A 25,452-nucleotide genomic window follows, 5' to 3' on the forward strand; every position below is an offset into this window, starting at 1 on the left:
TCTGTTCACAGCTCCCTGAGCTATGTGTGAACCAGAAGGCTCATGTTACTGTTCTTATGTTTCTAGGGAGCTGGTCACATTACACGTAGCACTGGAAGATCCATCCAGCTGCTTCACATTCCCCTCTACAGGTGAGTTTCCAATGAAAACATAGAAATGGGGCATCCTGTGCCCCTATTTCCACAAGTGTGAAAGCCAAAGTCCTGACCCATCCTGAGAGTCCCCATCAACTCTGGACTTGTTGCTTGCTCCTGCCCTCTTCACCATCTGCGTTTTCCATCTGTGACTTCCCGAGCTGCCCGGCTGCTTCCCTCCTGGGCTGCCAGAGCTCCCTGTCCCTGTGGGCACACACCTCCCTTCCTTTAGAGCTTTGCTCTGACCCCACTGTCCCAGTGAGACTTGGCTCCAACCATCTTACTCAAAATTCACACCGTGGTAACACTTTTGGCCCCCTCTTACCTTTTCTGTTTAAGTAATGTTCTAACCTACAATTTATAGCATTTGTAAAGATACCAGCCTTTAAGTGTCTCTTCCCTGATACAGCTGAGGTATCTCAGCTTCCAGGCACAAAGCAGGTGCTCAACAAATACTAATTGAATGGTTGAAAGGAAAAGGAGAAGAACTGAGACAAATGTGTGTCCTTATCCTTTCCAAGGAATTCTAGATGAGATCATCTGTATAAAAACAAGGTCCTCCAAAAAAAAAAAAAAAAAAAAAAAAAAAAAAATTAAAGTATTTCAAAAAAAAAAAAAAAAAAAAACCACCAAAAACTGTTACTCTTATGAATTCAGTGGAATAAGTGCTTGCCTGGCAAGCGCAAGGTCATGAGTTCGATTTCTGGTACAAAAAAAAAAAAAAAAAAAAAATGAAAAAAGGGGCTAGGGAGATGGCTCAGTGGAATAAGCACTTCCCTGGCAAGTGTGTGGGCCTGACTTAAATCTCCAGTTCTGCCAAAAGAAAAAAAATTAAAAACAAGGTCCTGCAAGCATAGTGGCTCATGTCTGTGGTCCCAGCATGCTGAGAGGCTTGAGCAGGAGGATCACAACTTCTAACCTAGGCTAGGCAGCTAAGCAACTTAGCATGACCCTGTATCAGTTTTTGTTTTTTTAAAAAGAACAGATCTGGGGCTGGTGAGATGGCTCAGTGGTCTAAAGCACCTCCTTAGAACAAGCTTAGCAAAGCACAGGGACCGCGGTTCAATCCCCCAGCACCACATGCCAGCCAGCCCCGCCCCCTGGTGGGCTGAGCTGGGCACACACACACACACACACACACACACACACACACACACAAATAAATAATTTAAAAAAAAGAAGAAGAACAGATCTGGCATGTAGCTCACTGTGAAAGCCCTGAGTTCACTCTCTAGTACCACTACCACCCCTAAAGAAGGTGGAAGGCAGGAAGGGAGGCAGGGAAGAAAGAAAGGATGAAGGGAGGGAAAAGATAAGACAGAATAGACATGACTGAAATCGTAGCCATAGATGAATTTGCACAAAAAGAATTTTTCAAACCAGAAAAGAAAAAAAAAAAAAAATACAACATGTATTAGTTTTAGTAGGTGAAGAAAAACCAACAGTCACATAACTGATTTTCTTATGAAACAGAACAAATTACAAAAGAGTGAAGCCAAAACTAATAGTTATTAAACAAAAAAGTTATAAATCTGGATGGTAATAATGTAAATAGGGCCAGGCATGGTGGCACATGCCTATAATCCCAGCACTGGGGAGGTTGAGGCAGGAGTACCGTAGTGAGGCCAGCCTGCATTATATAGTGAGTTCAAGGCCAGCCTGAACTATATAGTGAGACCCTGTCTCAAAAAAAAAAATATATATATATATATGTATATATATATGTATATATATATACGCACACACACACACAGTGTACTTTTTATGTATTAAGTATAGGGTCTCCAGGTTCTCACTACACAGATCAGTCTTGTAGTGATCCTCCTGTTTTCAGCCTCCCAAGCACTGGGATTACAGGCACATGCCACCACACCCAGTATCAATCACTGTCTCGGTGCGCCCAGGGGTTGGGGTTGGCACAGCAGGCTGGGGATCGAACCCCCAGCCCCTGCATCTGCCTAAGGTAGTGTACTATTTTTAATTATGACTTTTACACCTATGTTTGCAAAACTATAGCGAGTCCATCTGTGAAAAATTCAGCGTCTCGATCATTCAGTTCCCCTAAGAAGTCTCCAGTGCATTCGCTGCTCACAAGTTCTGCGGAAGAGTCAGTAGGTTCTGCACCACAGTATAGATCGGCCAAAACCGCTCCCTCACCCGATTCTGTGAAAGGTAAGACTCTGCCCGACACTGCTGTTGGGATCAATTGATTTCTCACTCTGATGACTTGTAATTCTCTTCCATGCTCGCAATCACTGAGCTTGTGCATGCTGTTCTCATATGCAACCTCTAATCACTGCTAACTTACACGGTCTTATTTAAATAAAATAGCTCCATGTACACACATATAAAAGTAGGAATTAGATGTAAAGGTTCTATTTTCCACCAGCATGAAAAAGGAACTTTTTCGCTTGTATTGTAAGATTGTGGGTCTTTTATATAGCATGAGTAACTTTTCTTATTTATATTCTTTAAAACATTATCCTTCAGTCCGTATGTTTCTGTCATGGTTTGGGGCTTTTGTAAGGGGAACAATAAAATACAGGACACATTTTACAGTATTAGTTTATAAGGAATCACCCAAGAATCATATACAAGTGCAGGAAATCTATCCACACACTAAATACTAAAGAATCCAGCTGAGGGCCCGGATGCTACTTCATGGATCTGTGCTGGAAAGGCCCAGAGGTCTGTGGTGGAAGCTAGAAAGTCCATGCCAGCAGGATGAAGGATCTGTGCGAGCAGGCTGAGGGATCTGAACTGGAGCAAGGAAGCAATGCTCAGAGTAAGCACCAGAGCTCTCCCAAAAGTACCACAGACATGCTCAGCAACAGTGAGGTCCTGAGCTCACCGCAATGAGGAAAGCCATGTTCCAATCAGGAAAGCCAATGCAACAAGCTTCTCCATGATTCTAGCAGTGCATCATCTTCCTCTGTGGAGCCAGGAAGCGATGCTAAAGATGAGGACCAAAGCTTCTCCAAAGTTCACTGGGAAAGCCAGCATGCCAAGGTCTTCCAGCAGAACAGCCCAAAAGAATTAGCGGCTTCCAGCAGCTTCTCGAAACAGGATCCCTAACAGAGTTCTGACAGCCTCTCCTTTCTGACTTTTATGCTACTGACAACAACCCTCAGGTGTGCCTCCCTCATGCAGCGTTATGCTAGTTTAAGTCAGCTGGGTGTAATAAGATGACCACCAGTTACAAATCTACTACAGTTTCTAAGTGCTAGTGTCTATCAGACAAGTTTGTCAAATTTCTCATTTTTAATTTTTTGGGGGAGGACACAGGGGTGGAACTCAGAGCTACTCTAATACTGATCTATATCCTTGGACCTCCCCCCTCTTTTTTGTTGGTTTGTTTGGTACTGGGTATCCAACTCACAACCTTGTGCTTGTTAGGCAGGCAATGTGCCACTGGGCTATATCCCTGGCCCTGCCTGGCCCTTTTTATTTTTATTTTGAAGGATTTTGCTAAGTTGTCCATTGCTAGACTTGAACTTGGGATCCTCTTACCTCACCCTCCCTCAGTGCTTGGATTACAGGAATGAGCCATTGTGCCAGCACTGGGGAGGCTGAGAACAGGAGGAGCCCTGTGAGTTTGAGCTGCATAGTGAGACCCTGCACAAAACACAAAAATAAATAAATAAATAAATAAATACCTTTAAGTTCATGTGTTACTTGATAAGACAAGTAAAAAATTATTTGATTTGCAAGAAGGACTGATAACTACATGGGTGTTAAATGTAAGCATGTTAAATTGAACTTGAAGCGTTTCTTCTAATGTATGACCATGACAAAGTTACAGTAATGTTCTGTGGCCTCATCTCATTGATGAGGAGAAAACAGATGAGTTATTCCATTGCTGTTAAGCTGGTTCTCAGTCTTTTGCTACTGGCAACAGTATCAAAATGCTGTGCACATTTCTGTGCTGGGCACATTTCTAGATCCTAAGAGGTGAAAATCAGAACCTAATCACACTTTACTGGGTTTTTAAAAAAACATTTTTGCGTTGCTTTTTCTTCTCTTAGACTCAAAGCTATTCATTTAGTATCATTTAAAAATTTAAAGTATCAGGGGGCTGGTAAGATGGCTCAGTGGTCTAAAGCACCTCCTTAGAACAAGCTTAGCAAAGCACAGGGACCATGGTTCAATCTCCCAGCACCACATGCCAGCCAGCCCCGCCCCCTGGTGGGCTGAGCTGGCCACACACACACACACACACACACACACACACACACACATACACACATATAAATAAATAAATAAAATTTAAAAAAAAATTTAAAGTATCAGATCATTCATCATTTACCAGCAGACCATGCTGATTGCCTTGCTGGAATAAAAGTTGTGTTATGTAGGAACAGGACGTGTTACTCACCAGCGTCAGATACTCATCAACCATACCTCTTATACCATTTGTGTGAAATATCTAAGAAATGGTTTCTCTCTTGAATTAAAATAGTTCCACATAATTGCCTTTGATATTAATATCTGTAATGGAAACTGTTATTTGATTGGAAACTGATCCAATAAAAAGTTTTTGTCAAGATTATATAGCTATTCAGGAGGTAAAATGAAATTAGAATCTTCAGATACTGGCGATATATCTCACCTAGCATGTGTAAGACCCTATGTGGTCAATCTCCAGCACCACCAAAGAAAAAAAAAGCATCGAAATCTTCACTCATCAAGTTAAGTACTTTTACTGACTGACAAAACTTTTCATAGTTATTGGCAAATATTTTCATGTGTAGGCCCTCTTCAGGTGTTACTGCCATGTTCGTTGTAGGTTGCCTGAGGCATCCGTACAACATGCTTCCGTCACATAGTACTGTCCTTATTTGGGTGACAGCATCTGGCGCAGGCTTTGCACACTCCAGGTGGTACCAGGGTCCGAGGGAGGTCCTGTTCCTGCACGCCTCAGGCCTGCAGAAGTCCTCAGGTTTTCTGTGAATGCTGACCACTGCCGAGTGGTATCACACTGGAGGTGCCCTTCTCCCCAAGTCCAACTACTCCGTAGTTAAGTATCAGTAAGTTGAATCATTTTGAAACAAAATCAGATAGGCTAGGGTACAATATTTAGACAACAGACTTTTTTCATTTTACAAGTATTAAAAGTTTAAAGTTCTTTAATCTGTATTTTTAAAATATCAAATAAACTTTTAATATCACATCTAAGCAATTTTCTAATAGATTCACAGTCTCCGCCAGTAGAAACAACAGGGAAAACATGCAGGAAACTTCAGAACAGATTGGAAAGCTTACAAACCCTGGTAGAAGATTTGCAGCTGAAAAACCAAGGTACAATGTATATTTTTGGAGGGGACTTGTCTATAATATTTACTTTCCCTTCAGATTAAGCCTTCTGTTGGTTGTTCCTCTCAAAAGGTATTAAATTAATAATTTAGAAACCTTTCTCCAAACATGAGGGTCTGAACCATGACCAGGCCCCAGTTTAATTGTCAGACCCTGGGCAGGTCTCCCGTAAGCCTGTTATACTACAACTGGCCCGGTAATCCTGCTGGCCAGCCCTCAACTAGAATGGAGTGCTTTTTCATGTGTAACCTTGCCACACACATTTTCTTATTCCTGCTACCACTGTAGACAAGCGTTTGTATGTTGGTTGCCAAGGTAGAATTACACTCCATGGTCAAAAAACAAAACAACAGTTATTTAGCTGACATGGAATGTAAACGATCATAGAGGCACAGGAGACTATGCCACCCAAGAAATCACAACATCGAAAGATAAGCCATATCCAAAAATACTAAAGCCATTTGAATGGAAGCTGGTAGAATCTGCAGTGAACAGGTAGGCCTCTGGCTGAAGTTCTAAGCACCGTGGGTATGGGGACGCTATTGTGTTTCCTCCTTTTTTGACATAAATTCTTAAACCTGGGAGTCTTTGTCAGACAGACCGATAATAGAGTATATGCTTTTCTGCCTTTCCATCCCTAGAGAATGTGAGTTGCTAAGGTGAATGAAAAGAAATATTTTTCAAAGAACAAAGATTTATAAAATAAATTTAGTCTGTTGCTAATAATAGTTTCTACAAGCATTTACTGAGCACTTTCTATGTGCCAGGCTGTGATTTCTCCCTGTGATCCTCACTGTGACCCTGTCAGGTGGGTGCTGCCGTTACTGTCGTAGGAAAATGAGATTGAAGGGAAAAGTAGTAACAAGAATTCTTTGTCACACAGTGAGTAGTTCACCTGGGAACTGATCCCCATACTTTCTGACTCCAAAACCCAAATTTTCCTAATACTCCAAGGTTATACAGTATCATGTTTTTATTCAGAAAATTCCAAATCCTTTCTGATAGCACCGGCTCCCTATGCATATAAACATAAAACAAAGCATTTCATCTTTAGTTTATTGTGAGGTGGGTTTTACTTCTTAAGAAATATGTATTATTTCATTGGCCCTATTTTTTTTTTTTTTTTTTGTTAATGTATTTGGCACAGGGTCCCACTATGCAGCTTGGACTCCTAGTGATCCTCCTGTTTGCAGCCTCCTGAGTGCTGGAATTATAGGTGTGCACCACCACGCCCAGACTCAATTGCTTTCTCAGCATGCCCCACTATTTGGCTGGCCCTAAATAGCCCCTTTGACAGAAAAGACTTCGTGTGTGTGTGTGTGTGTGTGTGTGTGCACGCGCGTGCACTCAGAGATTCATCAAACTGTTTACAGAATGACCTCTGGCCCCAGCAAATGAGAGAGCGGAGACAAAACCAACTTTTATCTCTCTTTGTACCCTCCTGAAAATGTTTGAACTGTGTACTTTATATTATGTTCATCTGATCTTATCCTGCACATTTGAAGCAACTAAAAAGTAAATGTTTACTCTTATGTATGTTCCCTAACACCAGTCTTTTAAAAAATATGCCACATTGTAATGTTTAAGAATTTCTTGAGATCAAAATGTATTTATTCTGTTTGAACAAGCAGATCATTTAATAAGCACATAATATAATTTAAAACCTAAGTATATTTTGTTATTCTAACTTTGCTTCATTGACATTTTCAGCAATGTCTTCCATGATCAGAAACCAAGAAAAGAGGATACAGAAAGTGAAGGACCAGGAAAAAATGTTACTCAAGTGACACCTCCCTTGCCTGTCTTTATAGAAGGATGATGCCCCTTCCATTGTGATGTTACTTATAATTAGTGCCCTGTGTACTTTTTGCTTTTTATGTGAAAGTTTAATAAAAATACCCTGCCCTGTAAACTCTGTTTTGAAGTAAACTATACTTGAATGTCTCCTGCTAAAATGTTGAGCCATACTAGTAGGATTTGAAGGTATTTATACAGGATAAGATATTCACTGGTACTAATTCCAGTGTATTAAAATAATTGCATTACTGATTCTACTATAATAGTCGTTTTTTTCTCATCTTAAAAAATAAAATCCCAGCAGGGCTGGGGAAGATAGCTGAGGGCATAAACACCTGCCTGGCAAGCGTGCGGTCCTGAGCTCCATCCCCACTAGCCCCCCCACCACATGCATAATAAAATAAAATCCCAGAGTAAAAGCTCCTTTCACACGAACTGATGTGGTATAATGCCCCAACAGAAGGACAAATTCCAGCCTACAGATAGGGCTTCCTGCTGTGACCCTGAACTCACTGTTTATTCTGTGGATATCAGTGAAGGGAATCAGATAACAAAAGTTAGGAAGCCCCAATTAAAATTCTTAGAAGTTTCTGTTTTTGCATATTAATAACTAAGGGAAGAAAATATTTTACTCTTTAGCAAGTGCATGGGTAACTTCCAAACTCAATGAAGTCAGTCTAACTTAGACTGTAATAAATTAGGGAATTTTGTATCTGAACCAAATATATGAGACAAGAAAATCAGAAATGTTTCAGTGGTGCCAGAACAGCAGAGCTGACACGCAGATGGCCAGCTGTCCAAAACACACATGCTCCTGCTCCCTAGCACAGGACTGTCCCTGAGGAGCAGAGGGGCAGCTGCCTGACTGGAAGACCTGTGTCCCAGGCCCACTTTCCACCTAGCTGTGGCCTCCAACAAGTTGTTACTATCAGATTATCAGGGACAGAGTACTGGGTACACTTTCAGGTCCAAAGCACTGATAATCTTTAGTGACAGATTAATTTGTATACCAGGTAATATAAAATGACTATGGATAGAATTCTAAAGAGATTTTTTTAAATTATTTCACCTTTTACTCTCTCTTAGGAATGGTTGGCCCTTCTGCACATTTGTTAAAAGCGCATCCACAGAGCTCTTTGTATGGCATCAGTGCACCTAGCAGTACCTCTAAATTTAACAGGTGGGCACTGTAAGCAAAAAGTGTCACCCAGTTCTGGGAAGTGCTTTCTAATGCTACGTGTGCATGGCTTTGTTCTTTTCAGAAAAGACCGTTTTACCCAGGCTGTACATTGTTCAGTCAGTAGACTGTGCTTACTAAAGGGTATTTCAGCAGGTAAATTTTATTTTCAAGGACAGGCATGCTGAATTTTCCAGCAAATGAAAGGTATGTTTGGTTTTTACTTTTTGATGTAGAGTCTCACTGTGTAGTTCAAGCTAACCTGAAAACTGCCATGGGGTCCAGCTACTGAAAGTGCTAGGATTATGGGAAAAAGTAGTTTTAGGACAAATGTTTTCACCAAATGAAAGAGGACTCTTCATAGTTTTCATCTGTAACCTGATGTTTGCTTTTTCTTTGTGCTTGTCATTAGTGGGATAGAGTATTTTATTTTAGATCTAACCTATTATGGTATTAAGATTTAGACAATTCAGACATTGAATAAAGATTAAAATTCAGGTTTTATTTATATAAACTGTTTCAGAGCAAAGATAAACTTGTATATCACTGTCCTTTACCAGTATGTCCTCATGATGACTGCAGGTTGGAAAGGACAGGGAAGAGTGACAGAAGGAAACAGCTTCTATAGGACCTGCAGCCCTGTGTGGTGACCTGCTGGGAGAGGGTGGATGGGTGGTGAGCAGGGATATCCTCAAAGAGCTCTGGGCTACGATGGTTGAGTTCCTCTGGAAGCCAGGCTGGACCTGTCCCTGCCAGTCTCTAGAGGTGGCTTTCCGACCACCTGCTCAGTGCACACCCTATCCCCCTCGTGGCCCCTTTCTTCCTGTGTGTTGCCATGACTGACTTCCTTGATGACCACTCTGGCTAGGCCCCTCATTCCTACACCAGCCTTAGATCATTGAGACAAGAACACACTTGAGAGGTAAAACCAGACAAAAACCACTGGAGTCTATGGCTTTAGCTCACATCCTTACTAATCACAGCCTGTGATCCAGTGTGTTCTTATCCATACGATTCCTTATGGGGTCCTTATTTTTAAATATGAAAGTGCATGTAGCAAAGAGTATTTCTTCAGCTTTTTTATTTTTGAAGGGAGTAGGGGTGGTCTGGTCTCACTAAACTGCCCAGGCTGGCCTGGGTCAAGATCCTCCCACAAAATGGCTACAAAATAGCTGGGATGACAGGTGTGCACAGCCATGCCCAGAATTAATTCATTAGCTTCAAAACAGCCCTCAGCTGTTTCTAATGAGGCTTGCACTACTCCTTCAGTCTAGGGAGGCCCAACAGGCGCCAGCTGGGACCTGTGCAGCTGGCTGGTTTTGCGCTCCTTGGCGAGAGTCCACACCTGAAGCTCAGCCAAATCACTCAAGAGGCCTAAGCTCCAAAGTAAGGATACATGAGCACAACTCAATCAACCAGTGCTGCAGGGGAAGAAGTCACTGGAAGTACTATACATAGATACCTCTGCACATTACACAAAAGCCACTAGTGAATTTGCAGCAGCTGGTGGCTAGTCGTGTTGCCTTTATTTTAAATTATTCAGTGTGCTCCACAACCTTACCCTCCTCCACTTTCTGCTGCAGCCTCTCCAGCACTTGGCATCAGTGAATCCCCCACCACCCGTGAACCACTTTGTCCTCGTGGCCCGTCGATAGGCATCTATTGCTGCATTCTTCCCAGCGTGTAATGTCCCCGTTCTCCACCAGCACAAATTTCCACTGCACCATAGAATCTGCTGGTAGGAAGACAGAATGAGACCACAGCCCATCCTTGTGATGGTGGAGTGGGATGTAAGTATGCCACCTGCCAAGATTCTCATGGTCTCCAGTTACTGCAATGAACTGCACATCCGTGCTCGTGAGGTAGTGCACCTGGAACCTGATGCTAACTTGCTTGGACTCTGAAGACACTTTGGCTGCACTTTTTCTTTTCTCATCCACTTCCCAGTCTCTCGCTTCCATAAAATCACTTCTGCTGTTGTGCCTTTCTTGGCTTAGCCTTGCCCCAGAAGCCTCCAGGTTGCCACCCAAGCCCACCTCTCCCCAAGACGAGTGCCTAGACACCATTTCCCAATCCTCATGGCCAGCCGGGGCCTGAATGTCCAACGGCGCCTGGTTCTCTTTCTTATCTCTGGCCATGTGCTGGCTGCTAGATGGCAACTTCTCTGCAAACCATGTGGCTGTTTTAGTAGAGGTCTCTTGGCCTTTTTGGAACCTCCATTCTCCAACAGGGGACTCAAGACTTTCATTTCCTAAAGTTTCTCTCACTTTGGTCTCAGAAATCAAAAGTCCATTGCTTTCTTGAAGATGCTCTAAAAAATAAAAGGGAAAATGTCACCGTGTTAGGCTGAGAAAGGGTTACGATTAACCTTTATGACTCTACCTGCAATATACCAAGTCCCTCTCTATTGAAATAAGTACATATTATCGCTTCTCAGCCTTTTGGCTAAGATCAAATGTGAAATAATTACATATTACTTCATATGCTCCCTGCATTGTCCTCTAAGACTATGTATGTACTGTATATCCAACAGTGAAAGACATTGGGCAGCATCATGTACAAGAAGTGAGTAAACACAGTGACAAATTGTAAAGGCCGAAGTGTAAGCCAGTCCTGGGTCTGGTAATGCTGGCATTTGGCCAAGTTGAGCTGCTTGAGTCCTCTCACCCCAAACTGCTGTTAGCACCACGTTGTTAGCTCAGCAGTAGAGCACATACTCAGTTTGAGGCCCAGGGCACAATCCCGACCACAGAAACAACACCAAGTCCGGCTGCTGGCCACAGGTCTGTATGGCTGCCTACACAAAGGGCCCTGTATTTCCCGCACCAATTTATAAAGTGTCAGAGATGTCACTAGGAAACAGCAAAGGAAGGGACAGGTAAGAGCTGGGGTGCATGAGGAGACAAGTGTCGTTGATTCATGCCAGCAGCCCCACGTGCAGGAGGACCCCCCCCCCACAAGAAACAAAAAGTTTTCTCATCCCTTCCACCCCTACACATTTTTTTTTTAAATTTTCAAAGAGCAAATTCAAGTCCCCTAAAGACTTTCTCTCATTCACCTGGCTGACAGTCCCACAAGGTCTCTGGAAGACAGAAATCTCCAAGACCAGACAATTATTGAAGTGAATTATGGGGCAAAGCAAGTCTTGCTTCATCTTGCCTCTTTTTAATGGCAGGGTTGAAAGTGAGAGGTCAACTAGTATTACCCCCAACTCCTAATTCTTGAACCTAAAAAATGAAGCTGCCTTTAGAAAAGATCAATGAACTCTGGATTCATCCCACACCACTCACAGGAAAGGCACAGGGCAGATTTTCATGTGGCTACAAATGATCACCACTCCACTAAAAATAAAGTCCATAGATGTAATTTGCACCGTGAGGCTGCTGTCCAGGCACTGGCAGCTGGCCAGGGAGGGTGCGGGAAGTACAGATCCACGCCAGGGCGCTCTCTGCCCAAGCCAACGGCCTCGAAAACGTCCAGGCTGAAAGCGCATCAGCGCAGGTGCTCCAGTGAGTCTCTTCCTGGGGCTCAGCCCACCCCACGCTGTCGCTGCAGGGGGGCACAGAGCTCTGAATACCAGATCAGCGCATAGCCCCAGGCCAGAATCCAAACAGATCCCTGCTCCCCCGATGGTCACACGCAGGTAGTAACAGGCGCACGCAGTTCCGCTTTCCAAGGCCCAGTCCAGGGGGCGGCGGGGGCTGGGACTCGCGAGGGTGAGGACAAGGACCCAAGAGGGGTGTCAAGGTGGTGTGTAGCTCAGCTAGGATCAAGCCCATCCCTAGCAAGCTCAAGGCCTGTGAGCCCCAGCCTTGTAAAAAATATAATAATAATAATAATAATAATAATAATAATAAAGTTGCAGGACGACCCCAGACTAAAGGCCTGGTTCGCGGAGGCCCTGGCGCACCGCTCTGCGGAGCTTAGGTCCCGGAACACATGCCAAGGGCGGCTGCGGCCGGACACCGCCAGCGGGCCCTCTTCAGCCTCTTGAGCCAATGCCAGAACGCCCGCGAGGTGAGGACGCGTCCAGCGTGGGGACATACCTGGGTCTCTCGAGTCCGCGGGTTCCCGGAGAGGGGCGTCCTTGCCTCCATCGCCGGAGCCGCCCCTCAGCAGCCACACTAGCAGCGCCCCCGCCAGCCCCCCGCCGACCAGCAAGGCAGACCAGACGGCTCCCATGGCGCGGACACACCCACCGCGTGCGGCCGCCGGGGTCAGGGTCCGGGTCCAGGTCCTGGTACGGGTCGGGGATCACCCAGCGGAGACCCCGCTCCTCTGCCAGCGCCTTCGCTCCGGGCTGTTCGGCCGCAGCAGCCCGGGGTGCCGGATCAGGCGTCCTCCTGGGGGCCCGCCCAGGACCCGCCCCTCGCACCGCCTCCGGGGCGCGGCCGCCGCAGGGCTCCCTGGAGCAGAGTAAAGCCGGAGGGACCCTGGAGGAAAGCTGCACCCAGCCTCCACGCCTCTGCCTCCTCGCTGTGAAAGAAAAGGGGTGGCCTTGGGGACCTGTCCTCTATAAATGCCACTCTTCACCTACATCCACTCTCCCGCGAAATGCTCGCCAGTCTGGCGAACCAGGTGCTATCCGGGGACCAGGTGCTTATCTGCTGTTCCTGCAGGTAAGCATATTCGTAAAATTAGCACCTTTTATTAAGCGCTCAGTATTCAAATATGTTATGTACGTATTTAATTGAATCGTTGCCAAACAACTGCAACCCTGTGAACAGTGAAACACATTTTTCCCTCATTCACTGCGTCGCTGCTGCGATGGCTTTGCAAGCCCACCTGGAGCTAACAATCCTGCCTCTGGGTCCCAGCCTCAACTTTCCCCTGCCCGTACATGCCACATCCAGTTGCTGAAGGCCACAACTCTGAGTATTCGCCTCCAAGTAATTGCTGGCAAGGCTCCCTCAAGCGGGACAAATTCCCTTTGGGTCGGTCACTGGAGACAGCTGCTGCTGGGGAGTCACAGGCAGGCTGTGTGTACACACTCGTGTGTATGTATGTGCGTGTGTGTGTGCGCGCGCAATAACAAGGTGGGGAAGATGGGGAGGCTCCTTCAGGGATGCACCTCTCCCACTTCCTCTCCAAACTACAACTCACTAGCATTCTCCCCCTCTAGCTAGGTGGCAACCATATCCTCCCCATTGCTACAAACACACTCAAGATTTTGGAACAAAAACCTTTCCCATTCTGCACCACCTGGGCTTTTCTCTATCCTGGCCTCTCCAGCCTCGCTGGTTTCCTTGCCTTGCATAGGTTCTGTGCACATTTTTTAACCCAATTTTGAGATTTCCCTTTTGTTGAATAGATTTGTCCTTCAGCAAATTAAGAATTCCATGGTGGGCTTGGGGACAAACCGTACCCAAACTGTAGCATGCATGCTTTATAATAAAACAGGAAACATAAGTGTTTCCTAAGTTCTGTGAACCATTCTAGCAATCATCAGATCTAAGGCAAAAGTGTGATATCTACATTTACAGGCAGTGGTTAAAAGCAGGGTAGGCCTGGAGTTGGGCCTGGCCTTGGAAGGGAGTCATTCTGTGGGAGCTGATGCAACTTGGGTGGGGAGGGTCAGAAGTGGATTCAGTTGTAGAACAACAACCTAGTTACCAAGGAGAGTTGAGGCACTGCTTGGTATCCTCCCTCCCATTTTGGAGTCCAAAAGTAAAGTTTTGAGCCTAGCAAAGAGCAGTATTTTTCTTGTTCTTCTCCTTGGAATTGCAGGACCCTCGAGATATTCAGGCCTCACTTGTATCTGTCCAGATGACTACATCCACCACCTGTCACCAGAGCACTCCCTCCACTCTGATCCCACCCCTCTAGCACCACTGCCAGTTTAACCCCTGGAAGTCCAGTGAGAGCAAGGCACCCTATCTGCCAGGTGAAACTCAGCCCCACCTCAGCCTTCAACCAGCTCCTCTGGGTCTTTATCATTTATCTGCCCTAGGGCCACTTGAATTCTGCCAAGACCTGAGAACTGTGAAACTTTTCCTAGTGCCTGAACACATGCTGCACACCTAACCTCAAACTGATACATCACTCTCTGAACTCTGAAAACACACAGCAACTTTCTTAGAGAAAAATGCAGTGGACTGTCTGGTTATGACAGTTCTGACAAATGACTTGGGTTATGACTGGAATTTTAGTTTGAACTTATGAACAAAGTCTTGAAACATGCCTTGAATGCTGGCTACTTATGCATCCAGATGGTCTCAGATACAGATTTAACACTTAAAGAGTTCTGGAAGAGGTATTGCAGCATCCTTTCCTGTATGGAGTTAAGTGAGAAATCTTAGGCCAGTGTTTCTCTAAGAATGCTAAGATATGCCTGTCTACACAAGGGAGATTTAGAAGGTTGTATAGAGGAGCCTGAGCCTTCAATGGACAACTTGAGTTACAACCAGCCCTTGGGAATGAATCAAGTTCCTAAGTCTAGGTCCACTGTATAAGGTCTCTGCTTGTGGTATAAGTATTTTTGTAGTTAGACCATGAACTCTTTTAGGGCCAAAGCTTGTTCATCCTTCTTATTCCCTGGAATGCCAATCTAAGATGCAACAAGTCTGTTCTTAGTGTTGTTTAGCAAATACAAGCATCTGCCAGCCTGGGCACGTGCTTTGTACAGATTACTTCATGCAACATGCCCCAGGGAGTCATCTCCCCAAGGACACTAGGTGGATGAGTGACCAAACTGGGATTTGAAACCAGTATTCTGGCCCCAGGACCTATGCTCTGAAACTTGAGTTATATTCAATCCTCCTGTCTATTAAACCATGTCCAAATCTTAGGATGTACATTTTATTGGGGTGTGTGACACCCCAATATCCTTCTGGAAGTATCCCAACATTTATGATGAATTTCCTACACATTCTTGCTGTGTGAGTCCTTGGCAAGCCTGCCTCCTAAAGGGAATGTGCTGTCACCCGGCACCTGTCTGCTGCTGTCAGACCTTTGCTCCTGGGCCTCTGCACGTTAGCCATAAGCAGAACCACACTGCAAACCCGTCACGTTGGAGCTGCTCAGCTTCGGGTTTCATAGAGACATTTCCTGACCGCAACTGTTTGCAAAACTCTGACTCATCTTAGTTCTAGAATAGATGCCAGGCTGAGCCACCGTGCTAAATGATGAAACCTTTAGCAAAAGAGAATCTGGTGGAAAAACTGGCTCACTGTATTGAAGAACAATAAATCTGGGCTAGTACTTTGTACTATATAAAATGGTGGAGTACTGGTTCAATAAAGCCTTACACATAGATGTGGAAACTCCAAAGCAGGTAGAACAGAGTTAGAAGAACTATCATTGTGACACTGCCTAACACAGAAGGCAAAAAACAAAAGCAAAACAAAATTGACATCATCAAAATAAGGCTCATAAATAAAGTTCCCAGATAACTGCAGACTACAGGGAGACGTTTGTTTTGTCTTAAACTAGCTAAACTAAAACTGCTTGACAATTAACCTCCAGATATACAAAGACATTGACAGGCAATACAAATAAAAATGGAGGGCCAGGGAGATAGCTCAGTGGTATAAGTGCCTGCCTGGCAAGCACAAGGTCCTGAGTTCAATTCCCGGTATGACACACACAAAAATATATTTATTCATTAAATAAATAAAATGGACAAGGTATTCTTTTCCTGGTGCCTGGGCACAGGCATTTCTTCATAGGAGTGTTCAGCTGAATGAAAGGAACAGGTACAGCATGGTCCAAATCCTTAGTAGCCAAATACCAGCACATTAAAACAGTATTGTTGCACCATTTTGAATCTACCAGAAGAGGCAAATATTAGAAATTGTGTAAATAGGATATCATGTCCACATCTTGTACAGCAATTAACCACTAGGAAGAATGTATGCAATGTGTTAATTATTGAAACTGTCGTACCAATTTGGTTTGAAACTGTCTCATTGCTAGTTGTTTCTCAATAAAATTATGGGAAAATGGGAAAAGAATTTTTATAAAATTAAATATATATCTACTCCTTGACCCAGCAATACCATTGTTTAACAGGTATAGCAGAGCCCACTCAGACAGACATAGAAAGAAAACAGCTAAGAAAATGTAGTAGTGTCATAAAAAATAGTGTACAATAGAGTACTCGGGGTCCTACCTAGGAGAGGCTTAATATGTGTATTGATTGAATGAATAAACATCAGGAATGTGCTAAGAACATATTACCAAGGGCTACAAAGATAGACTGGCAGACTAAACACCTGCCTGGCAAGCACAAGGACCTGGGTACCATAGTCAATCCCCAGTACCACATGCTGTGCCGGCCCCAGAACCCTGGGCATGGCCTGAACCCAGAGTGGTGGTGCACTTCTGTAATCCCAGCTAGTGCGGGGGAGGCTGAGACAGAAGGATCTCTACAAGTCCCAGCTGTGTAGCGAGACTCTGTACGGAGGTGGGGGGGGGACAGACAGACAGACAAGGGGAGGGGAAGGAAGGGGAGGGGAGGATGTATTACCAAAATTATAGCAAATACATGTTCAGGTACCCTCCCTCCCTCACACTCTTTCTCCTCTCCCTCCTTCTCTCTCTTCCCCTCTCTCCTTCCCCTCTTTTCCTTCTTCTCTTCCTATGGCTTAGATATAAAATGTCTCTCCAAATTCTCACATGTGTGAATGGTGACTGAGTTGTGAGGTGCTCTGCTCATCAGTGGATCAGTTTATGGATGAGTTTGTAGCCACCTTGCTTTTTAGAGGTGGGCCTGGCTGGAAGTGGGTCCCTGGGCAAGTGACCTAGAAGGATGTATTCTTGTCCCCAGCTCCTTCCTTCACTCTCTGCTTCCTGGCTGCATGGGTGAGCACCTTTCCCTCCGCCAGGACCCTCCACCATGCTGTTCCTGCCTTGAGCCAGCTGCCCATGGACTGACACATGAGCCTAAGTAAGTGAACCTCTTCTCCTTTAAGCTGTGGGTGTTGGGTGTTACCTCACAAAGACAGGAAAGTGACTGAAACACCTTCCTTTCTTTTTTGCCTCTCCCTCCCTTCCTCTCCTTCCTTTCTGTCCTTCCTTCCTTTTCTTCCTTCTTTTGAGTTGACTGTTATCTTGGGAGAAAATGAGGTAGATGATATAAGGACAGACCTAAACAAAACAGTAAGGACCGTTTAGGGTATCATTTGCCTCCTGTTCCTTGTCTTCTTCCTCATCAGTGGTATTCTTTAATTGATCTACCCACCCAACCCCTGCTAATATTCTTTGTAAGATGCTAACTTTTGTCAAAAGGAAAACAGAAATTTCTCCAGTACTTTAGGGTGAGTTTTTCTGATAATCAAAAGTAAATCTAGAGCAAAAATGATTTCTAATGGAAAATTTCACACCCTGTGCTCTTGCTGGGGGTGGTCTTCACCCCAGCCCCACCCTCATATGCAGTCTTGCCAGCTCCCCTTGCATGAAAGGCAGACCCTGGGGTGCCTGATAAAATGGGCCAATTCACAAAGAAATAGAACAGACCAAAATCATGTCTTAAGTGTACAAGCTCACCAGTAATTTAAAAAAAAATACAAATGAAGACAAGATACTAATTTTCATCTATCAAATGGACAGCATTATTATTTTTTTTTAAAGATGAAACTCAATAGTGGCAAAGAGGCTAAGGAAAAGGAAATCTTTATTTAATCTGTGAAAGAAAGAAAGATACAAAATTAGGGCAAATTAATTTTGTCCAAAGCCTTAAGAAAACCAAAACATGCCAGTCATGCTTGCTTCATACCTGTAATCCTTGTTCTCAAGAAGCTGAGAGAGGAGGATTGCTGCACGTCTGAGGTCAGCCTGGGCTACACAGCGAGTGTAAAGCCAGCCTCAACTACGTAGTGAGACCTTGTTTCAAGCAAGCTACAGAAAGAAAACCAAAACACACAGTCATGTGAGAGCATGTTCACTCATGATGCAGCATTTCAACTTCTGGGAAGGTTAAGTGCACACAGGCCAAGGGTGGAGCACAGGGCAGCCGTTCCTCACTGAGAGTAGTAAGAACAGTCTTGAGTTCAGCGGGGCACTGCTAGGCTGAGAAATGCATGGGAGCAGGCGAGGCAGGTCAGCACAGATGCAGCACAGTGCTTCCCAGGACCGTGTCTCAGAAGCCACACATCACTACTTCTGCTGCTTTAAGAGGAGAATTAAGCTCCACCTTTTGAAGGAAAATGAGTCCAAGAATTTGTGAACATATTTTAAGAATGAAACACATCTGTTATCTAGCCACAAATTATTTACATTCCTCTCAGATACAAAATATGCTCACAAAATCTCCCTCAAACCTCACTCCTTTATAGTATCCGCCTAGAGTGCAGAATGGCAGAACATAGGCCAGCTTCCCGTGCAGAGGTGACAAGGCGTAAGTCCTCAGGATGGTTGCTCTGCCACCTTTGCTTGCAACCTGAGGACCTGGGAATGAAAGAGACAAGTTATCCATGTCCCCACAGAGCCACCTGACACCTAGTGGAGGAGAGGCACAGGAGCGGCCCCTAGACACTGCTGTTCCAAGCAGGTACTTGAGGGTACACAGGAGTCCCACTGCACAAACATTCTGAGAACCAGAAAGTCTTCACTGAGAATTCTTTGATCAGGAACTCTGCCCAGCTCATACCTGAGACTCAATCTCCGTGGCCTGTGAGTACACTGTGGCTCTTGGAGTCATCTCTTCTGCCATAGGAGCACACAGCTGTAGCTGAGGAACCCCCTGAGGCTGTTCCTGCCTGAAGAATCGTGAAGATCCAAAGAGTTTTCTCATTTTATTCTGTCCTTCGCCATTTTGCTCTAAGCTAGCCATGGTTATGTCAGTATAATTCTGTGGAAAACTGTGTGTCTCCTGTGAATCTCATTGGGTCCATACTATTACTCAAAAGCCAAGTCCCAGCCTGGCATGGTGGCACACACCTGTAATCCCAGCTCTGTGAGAGGCTGAGGAAAGAGGATTACAAGCCAAGGCTGGGTAATTAAGCAACTTAGACCCCGTGTCAAAATTAAAAAAAAAATAAAATAAAGAAAAGGTTTTGGATGTCACTGTGTGAAGGCCCTAGATTTGATCCCCAATACAGAAAGGAAGAAAAGTCAAGTCCCCAAGTCCCCTTAAGATAAGCCCTTCTTTTCTGTGGCCTTCCGATGAACAATAACTTCCTTCAGCTTTTTAGAAGCACTATTGTTTCAGGGAGAGAATCTGTGTTCAGCACCTGTAAAACTCTTCAGGGGCCTTTTGTCCAGCTGAATGATGCTCTGAGGCACCACTTTCATTCTTTCTGGGGTCTTAACAAAGACTTCCACACTCTTGGATTTATCTTTAGGCCATGTCTTTGGAAGTATCCTGGATTTGACCACTGCCCTAAACTATTTTTTAACTTAAATATCACTTGCCATCTGAGAATCTAACAACTTTCAAAACCACAAAATTCTGGTTCCTTTTAATTCAACTATCCTTTTAGCATATTTTTCCTTTCTGTATTTTACCATAAACAGCAAGGAAAAAATAGGGAGTACCTTCAGCATTTTACATGAAAATCTTGCCAACCTCATCAAGTTCATTAAATGCATTTTCTAATTTCCCTAGATGATGAAAAGTGTTTTTCTGCTCTTACACCACAATTAATACAAAAGACTTCTGTGATCACAAGTGCAAGAATTACACACACACACACACACACACACACACACACAATTCCAGTTGCTGGAGTCCTCTAATCCAGACTCCACAGGTCAAGGGCTGTCCCCCAACCCTTCTGTCCATTTTAGATGGCACCCCCTCTACCTGACTGGTTATAAATTAGGGTTTCAAAGCTCAGTGGCAGAATGTGTGCTTAGCATGTGTGAGGTGGGTCCTCACCACCAAGGGTAAAAATAAAACAAAATTTCATTTGAACTCAAGCTTGTTCAGATCTCTTATGTGAAGATACAACATTGACCAGGAAAGAGCAATGCCCTGACTGCTGAAAGGGGAGCAAGCAGGAAGATGAAGGTGGCTTTGTGTGCCTAAAACTCTCAGCCCTCTGAGGTGTTGCTGTCAGGCCTGTGGGTGCAGAAATGGGCCAAGACAGGCCTGTCTTGGCAGATGAGAGGCTCCGCCTGTGAGCAGCTTCAGCCTAAAGACTTCCCAGTGGGTGGGTGGGAACTACATTTGAACTATGTCAGGTCACTGACTCTCCGCACACCCACCTTGCTTCTTTCCACAGTCAGAGGTGCCTCACAGTCTCCCTGTCTTCCTCATCCCTTCTGTCACTCAGCTCAGGAACATCAAATTGCATCACAGCGTCTGCTGCTCAGTAGACCTGAACTGATGCAGTTTTCCCCTCACAGGTGAGCCTTTCCCATCTTTCAAGAAGACACTGGTGGCATTTGTGGAAATAGTTGTTGAACACTGGGAAAATCTCTTCTCTTCATCCCCAACATCCTTCACTTATAACCACAGATGCGTTGGAGACAGGTTGTACTTTCTCATAAAAGTCTGTGGAAAATTTCTCAGGAGTTCAGTGAACTGGTTGGTAAATGTAGTGGATTGACAACTGGTGATCAGCTTGTAACACACAGCTGAACTGAACCATCATAGTGCTGGATGTGGGATGCTCTGCTGAGGATTGTTGCCAACAGCATAAGAGGCAGAACTAATGAGGAAGAAAAGCTGTTGGGAAGCTGTTAGAAGCTATTAGGAAAGCTGAGGGAACTGTTGGTTCTCTTGGAGGAGCTTGTCATGCTGGCTTTCCTGATGAACTCAGCTATTCTCATTGTCAAAGGAGCTCTGGACCTTGTTGTCACTGAGAATGGCTCTGGTTCACTTTGAAGGAGCCCTGGTCCTCACTTTGAGCATCGCTTTCTGGCTCTGCAGGGGAAGATGGTGCACTACTTATTTTCCTGGAGAAGCTTGTCACATTGGCCTTCCTAGAACGGCTTCCCTCATTGTCAGAAGAGCCTGGAACCACATTATTGCTGAGAATGGCTCTCATACTTCTTGGGAGAGCTCTGGTCCTTACTTTGAGCATCATTTCCTGGCTCCAGTTCAGATCTCTCAGCCTGCTAGCACAGATCCTTCATGCCATGGGCAAAGATTTTCTAGCTTCCACCACTGACCTTTGGGCCTTACCAGCACAGATCTGTGAAATAGACTTGCCTGAGACATTGTGGTGGGGTCAAAGCTTCCAATGAGTTGGACTCATTGGGGTCATTGTTATGACCTCTAGGTCTCTGTTGGTCTCATGCAGGACATTACAGTGGGATCCAGGCCCTCAGATGGAGTCTTTGGTCTTTAGTGTGTGGACAGATTTCCTGCACTCTTTGTATGATTTTTTTGATGACTATTATAAGTAATCTTTAAAAATATGTGTCCTGTATTGTATTGTTCCCTTTGCAAAGCCCCAAACTATAACAGTAATATGACCTTTCTTTGAGACAGGGTTTTGCTATGCATTTCAGGCTGTCTTTGGACTCACTTTGTAGCACAGGCTAGCCCTGAACTTGCAGCAATCCTCTTGCCTCAGCCTTCCAAGAGCTAGGATTATAGACATACACCACTATGCCCAGAAATGCAACCATTATTAAAATGTAAGTTATTTGTACTCACAATTAAATAAATGATGTGTATGACAAAAGTAATAACTCAAAAACCTATCACTTCATAGGTATTTAACCACTAATTATTTAAACACTCAGCTTTATGACTCTTGTATCTGGGCATGGAAAGTACTAGCTAATGGCACTTCTTTTGGATTCTGGAGGCCAGATTTACATTTGACCTTAGCCAAAAGGCCAAGAAGTGATAAGGAGGCCAGATTTAGACTTGCTGTTTCAGCTCTTTTCTTTAGTAACTTGAAGAGCCGCCAGCTTTGAGCATAGCACAAGCAAGAGGTGCCTTCCTAATTGGCCAAGGAAGCCCTGCCCTGCAAGAGGTGGGGCCACTGTGCACCCAGGGCTAGCACAGACACAGCTGCTGAATGGTGCTTTAGCATTCAGAAAGGCGGAGCATAGCACAGGCCCTTAGTGTCTGCAGCTGAGCCACAAACTCAGGCACTTGTAACTTCTCCTTTTGAAACAGATCTTAGCTTCTTGCTGGACCCTTGTGAATACAGCAGGCTGAGCATGACAAGTAGGTAACCATGTGACAGATGTCCATCATAGATGATGTTATCTGATCCACCAAGCCATTTGTCAGCTAACATTTAGAACACGCACAATGTGCCAGGCTCTGTCCTAAGCACTGTAACAGTCCTTCAATTCTCGCCACATTTCTGGGAGATGTGCTCCAGTTATTCAGATCATCATATTTCAGATGAGAAGATGGCAGCAGACAAGGGTAAGCAAACCCATGGTCTTATACCTAATGCATGGCAGATTTTGGTTAGAACCTAGGCCCCCTGGTTCCAAAGTCTACAGATTTAGTTACTAAATTGGATTGTTTCTTGTGTCGGGATCCAGTGGACATTTTCCATATAGCATAAGATGGGCCAGAGCAGAAGTTAAAGACACAAGTCGCCTGGTGCATCCTCTTCTGCCACACTGCTGGTTTTTCCTCAGCTTGCACTTCAGGGAAACGCTCTATGTCCAGTTTACTGAGCAAACAATCCACATAATAGGATGGCCCCCGCCACAAGTAGACAATGATAATATTCCAGTCTAACTCAGGGATGGCTCTGGGGATTAGCAGAGAAGGGAATATTCCAGAAGGCAGATTTTCAGGTGTTTCTCTTTTATGGTTTGAATGTCTGCTCCAAAGACCATTTTGATATAATCCCCACTGAGGTTTAGAAGTGAGCTGGGGAAGCAGTTAAGGTTGAATGAGATCATAAGGACGGAGCCCAAATCCAAGGGCACAATGGCTTATCAGAGAGACCTGGGCTAACATGTTCTGACTCACACATGATCTCCCATGCCACCTTTTAGCTCTTCCAAGTCCATGCCAACAGGATTCACCTCAGCAAGAAAAGCCTCACCACATGACTCTCCCAGCCTTTGAACTATGAGCTGAATAAAACTATAAATTTCTCAGTCTGTGGTATGAAATGATAGCAACAGAAAACAAACTAAAACATGTTTTGTTGACCACCACATCTGAAAAGAAAATTCACCTTCAGTGTAGATATTATCAGTCAGGAGCTGATGGTTTAGCTCAGCAGTCAGGGACTTAAAAAGACCAAGAAAGAATACAAGGCCCGTGACAGGGATGTTTAGGGGAGAGGTAGACTGGGCATATCAGCATGGATTCATTTAGTTCTTTGTGATGCCCATCAGAAGGCCTTCACTACCAATGAAACACTTGGTAACCAGGAGAAAAGTTGGCCTGCTCTCTGCACATGTGCCTGCTTCTTCTTCTAGCCCATCAGCCATGCCCAGTGATCCCGAGCAAGGTGGCCATGGCAGCAGAATGTGGGCTATCTTTAAGTCCAGCATCCTGGATTTCCCCATGCAAAGGCTGATGTGGCTATCACTTCTACTGAATGTCTGGTTTTCCAGAAATTAGTACAATCTTAAGTCCCTGATATACATGAAGCTTCAGTGTAGCACAGCCAGGAACAATGTGGCCTGGAAAAGACAAGGATTCTCTCCTGTTTACTGCTGCCAACACCACCTGCTCCTTGGCACCTGAATGCCAGAAGCCCAGGACTAAATGCACTTTGCCCCGGTTGACCTTGTAGAACTGGATGCTTCTCCCCAGTCTACCTGGTTCAGTTCTCCCTTGGGCTTCCAAACCTGTGCACATTTTGATGCACTGACTATGAGAAATATGGTCTAGAGATTTCCATCTTGTGTAGTAAGAGGTAGGAATAGTTGCTGAATGACTTCCATAGGAGACTGACAAGCTGTGCTCTCCAGAGAAATGAAGCCTCTTGTCTCTCTTCAACCCTGTTCACTGAGGTATACAGAACGGGTTATATTGCACTAGATGTTCCCTTAATTGGCCAGCCTTGCATATATCAAACTTCCTTACATTGCTAACTGGAGTCCTTTTTACCTGGTACAAAATCACTGTTTCTCATTACAGCCAATACTTGTGAAGTTTCTTTTTCCTAACACTCTGCCTCAAGCCCCACACACCTGCCTGATTAATACCAATAAAAGCCATGAACTTTTGGACACAGGGCTTTTTGTTCCACAAGAACACTGGGTTATATTAGTGCTCCTCAACTTCAGGATATTCTCTCTTTGTCTTTCTTTTGCATCTGTATGCCATATTGCTGGGTGGGGGAGCTAAGCCATCCATGGGGGTTTGGTTAACTTCATATATAGGATGCCATAGATTTCTTCCATCACTGTGAGAGAAGCACTCATTTATCTGTACTAGAAGAGCAACTTGTTCTGGACTTGGATTTGCTGACCTGTCTTACCAGATGCCTGCCCACTCTTAACATTTATAGTCTCACTGAGTGCTTATTCACTACCATGTTAATTCATGCAACATTGGTTCTACCAAGAAACTAATTTTACAGCAAAAATGATAAAGCAAGCAAGCAAGAAAATTAAAGGAGTTAGGAAAGAGGATACTGGGAAAGTCTGACACCATGGTGACTCCATTGCTCTGACTTGTCTGGCCTCTTATAGTGCTCAGTATGGCTCATCTTCAGCCCCAAGTGTAAGATAGTACCTTCCTGAATGCAGCCCAGGTCTGCCTGCTCTGTTCCCTTGGATTCAACCAAATGCAGATTGAAAATATCCAAAAGCTTTGTGTCTATTCTGAACATGTACATACTGGTATTTTCTTGCCATTAATTCCTAAATACAGTAAAATAACTATTTGCATAGGTTTTACATCATATAAACTATTATGAATAACCTAGGGATGGCTCAAAGTATCAGGGAAGATGTATGTAGGTTTTATGTAGATGCTGGGTTATTTTAAAAGAAGAGCTTGGGCTGTGAAGATAGCTTAGAGGCATAAGCACCTAACTGTCAAGCATAAGATCCCAAGTTCAATTCCCAGAACCCTAGGTATGATGGCATACACCTATAATCCCAGCACTTAGGAGGTTGAGACAGGAGGATCCCTATGGGTTGGAGACCAGCCTGGGGGCTACAGAAGTGAGCTTAAGCCCAGCCTAAACTGTGTAGAGAGAA

General features: G+C 44.5%; 2 protein-coding genes and 1 long non-coding RNA gene across 3 annotated transcripts in view; 2 read left to right on the forward strand and 1 right to left on the reverse strand.

The window, feature by feature from the left end:
- Positions 1–7,562, forward strand: part of Ccdc158 (coiled-coil domain containing 158) — an 84,509-nt gene extending 76,947 nt beyond the window's left edge. The window contains 4 exon segments of the mRNA XM_004649027.3: positions 67–131; positions 2,151–2,306; positions 5,325–5,432; positions 7,158–7,562. Of these exon segments, the coding sequence (XP_004649084.2) occupies positions 67–131; positions 2,151–2,306; positions 5,325–5,432; positions 7,158–7,234 (406 nt within the window). The 3' untranslated portion in view covers positions 7,235–7,562.
- A 2,354-nt stretch (positions 7,563–9,916) lies between these two features.
- On the reverse strand, positions 9,917–12,730 carry Stbd1 (starch binding domain 1). Its single transcript, XM_004647431.2, has 2 exons — positions 12,468–12,730; positions 9,917–10,732 (listed from the first exon to the last, which is right to left on the reverse strand). The coding sequence occupies exons 1-2, from the start codon at positions 12,601–12,603 to the stop codon at positions 10,023–10,025; spliced, it is 846 nt and encodes a 281-aa protein (XP_004647488.1). The 5' UTR covers positions 12,604–12,730; the 3' UTR covers positions 9,917–10,022.
- A 9,844-nt stretch (positions 12,731–22,574) lies between these two features.
- LOC111814389 overlaps positions 22,575–25,452 on the forward strand; it is a 16,149-nt gene continuing 13,271 nt past the window's right edge. The window contains exon 1 of the long non-coding RNA XR_002819381.1: positions 22,575–22,696. This is a non-coding gene — a long non-coding RNA (uncharacterized LOC111814389). The remainder of the gene's footprint in view (positions 22,697–25,452) is intronic.

Source organism: Octodon degus, unplaced genomic scaffold, assembly GCF_000260255.1.
Source record: "Octodon degus isolate 3935 unplaced genomic scaffold, OctDeg1.0 scaffold00305, whole genome shotgun sequence".
NCBI lineage: Eukaryota > Metazoa > Chordata > Mammalia > Rodentia > Octodontidae > Octodon > Octodon degus.

Bases quoted from the DNA above. Each gene is read 5' to 3' on its own strand.
- Stbd1 (XM_004647431.2), bottom strand. From the start codon at position 12,603: ATGGGAGCCGTCTGGTCTGCCTTGCTGGTCGGCGGGGGGCTGGCGGGG. The intron at 10,733-12,467 runs GTATGTCCCCAC...TTTATTTTTTAG, and splicing joins CGCGGACTCGAGAGACCCAG to AGCATCTTCAAGAAAGCAAT.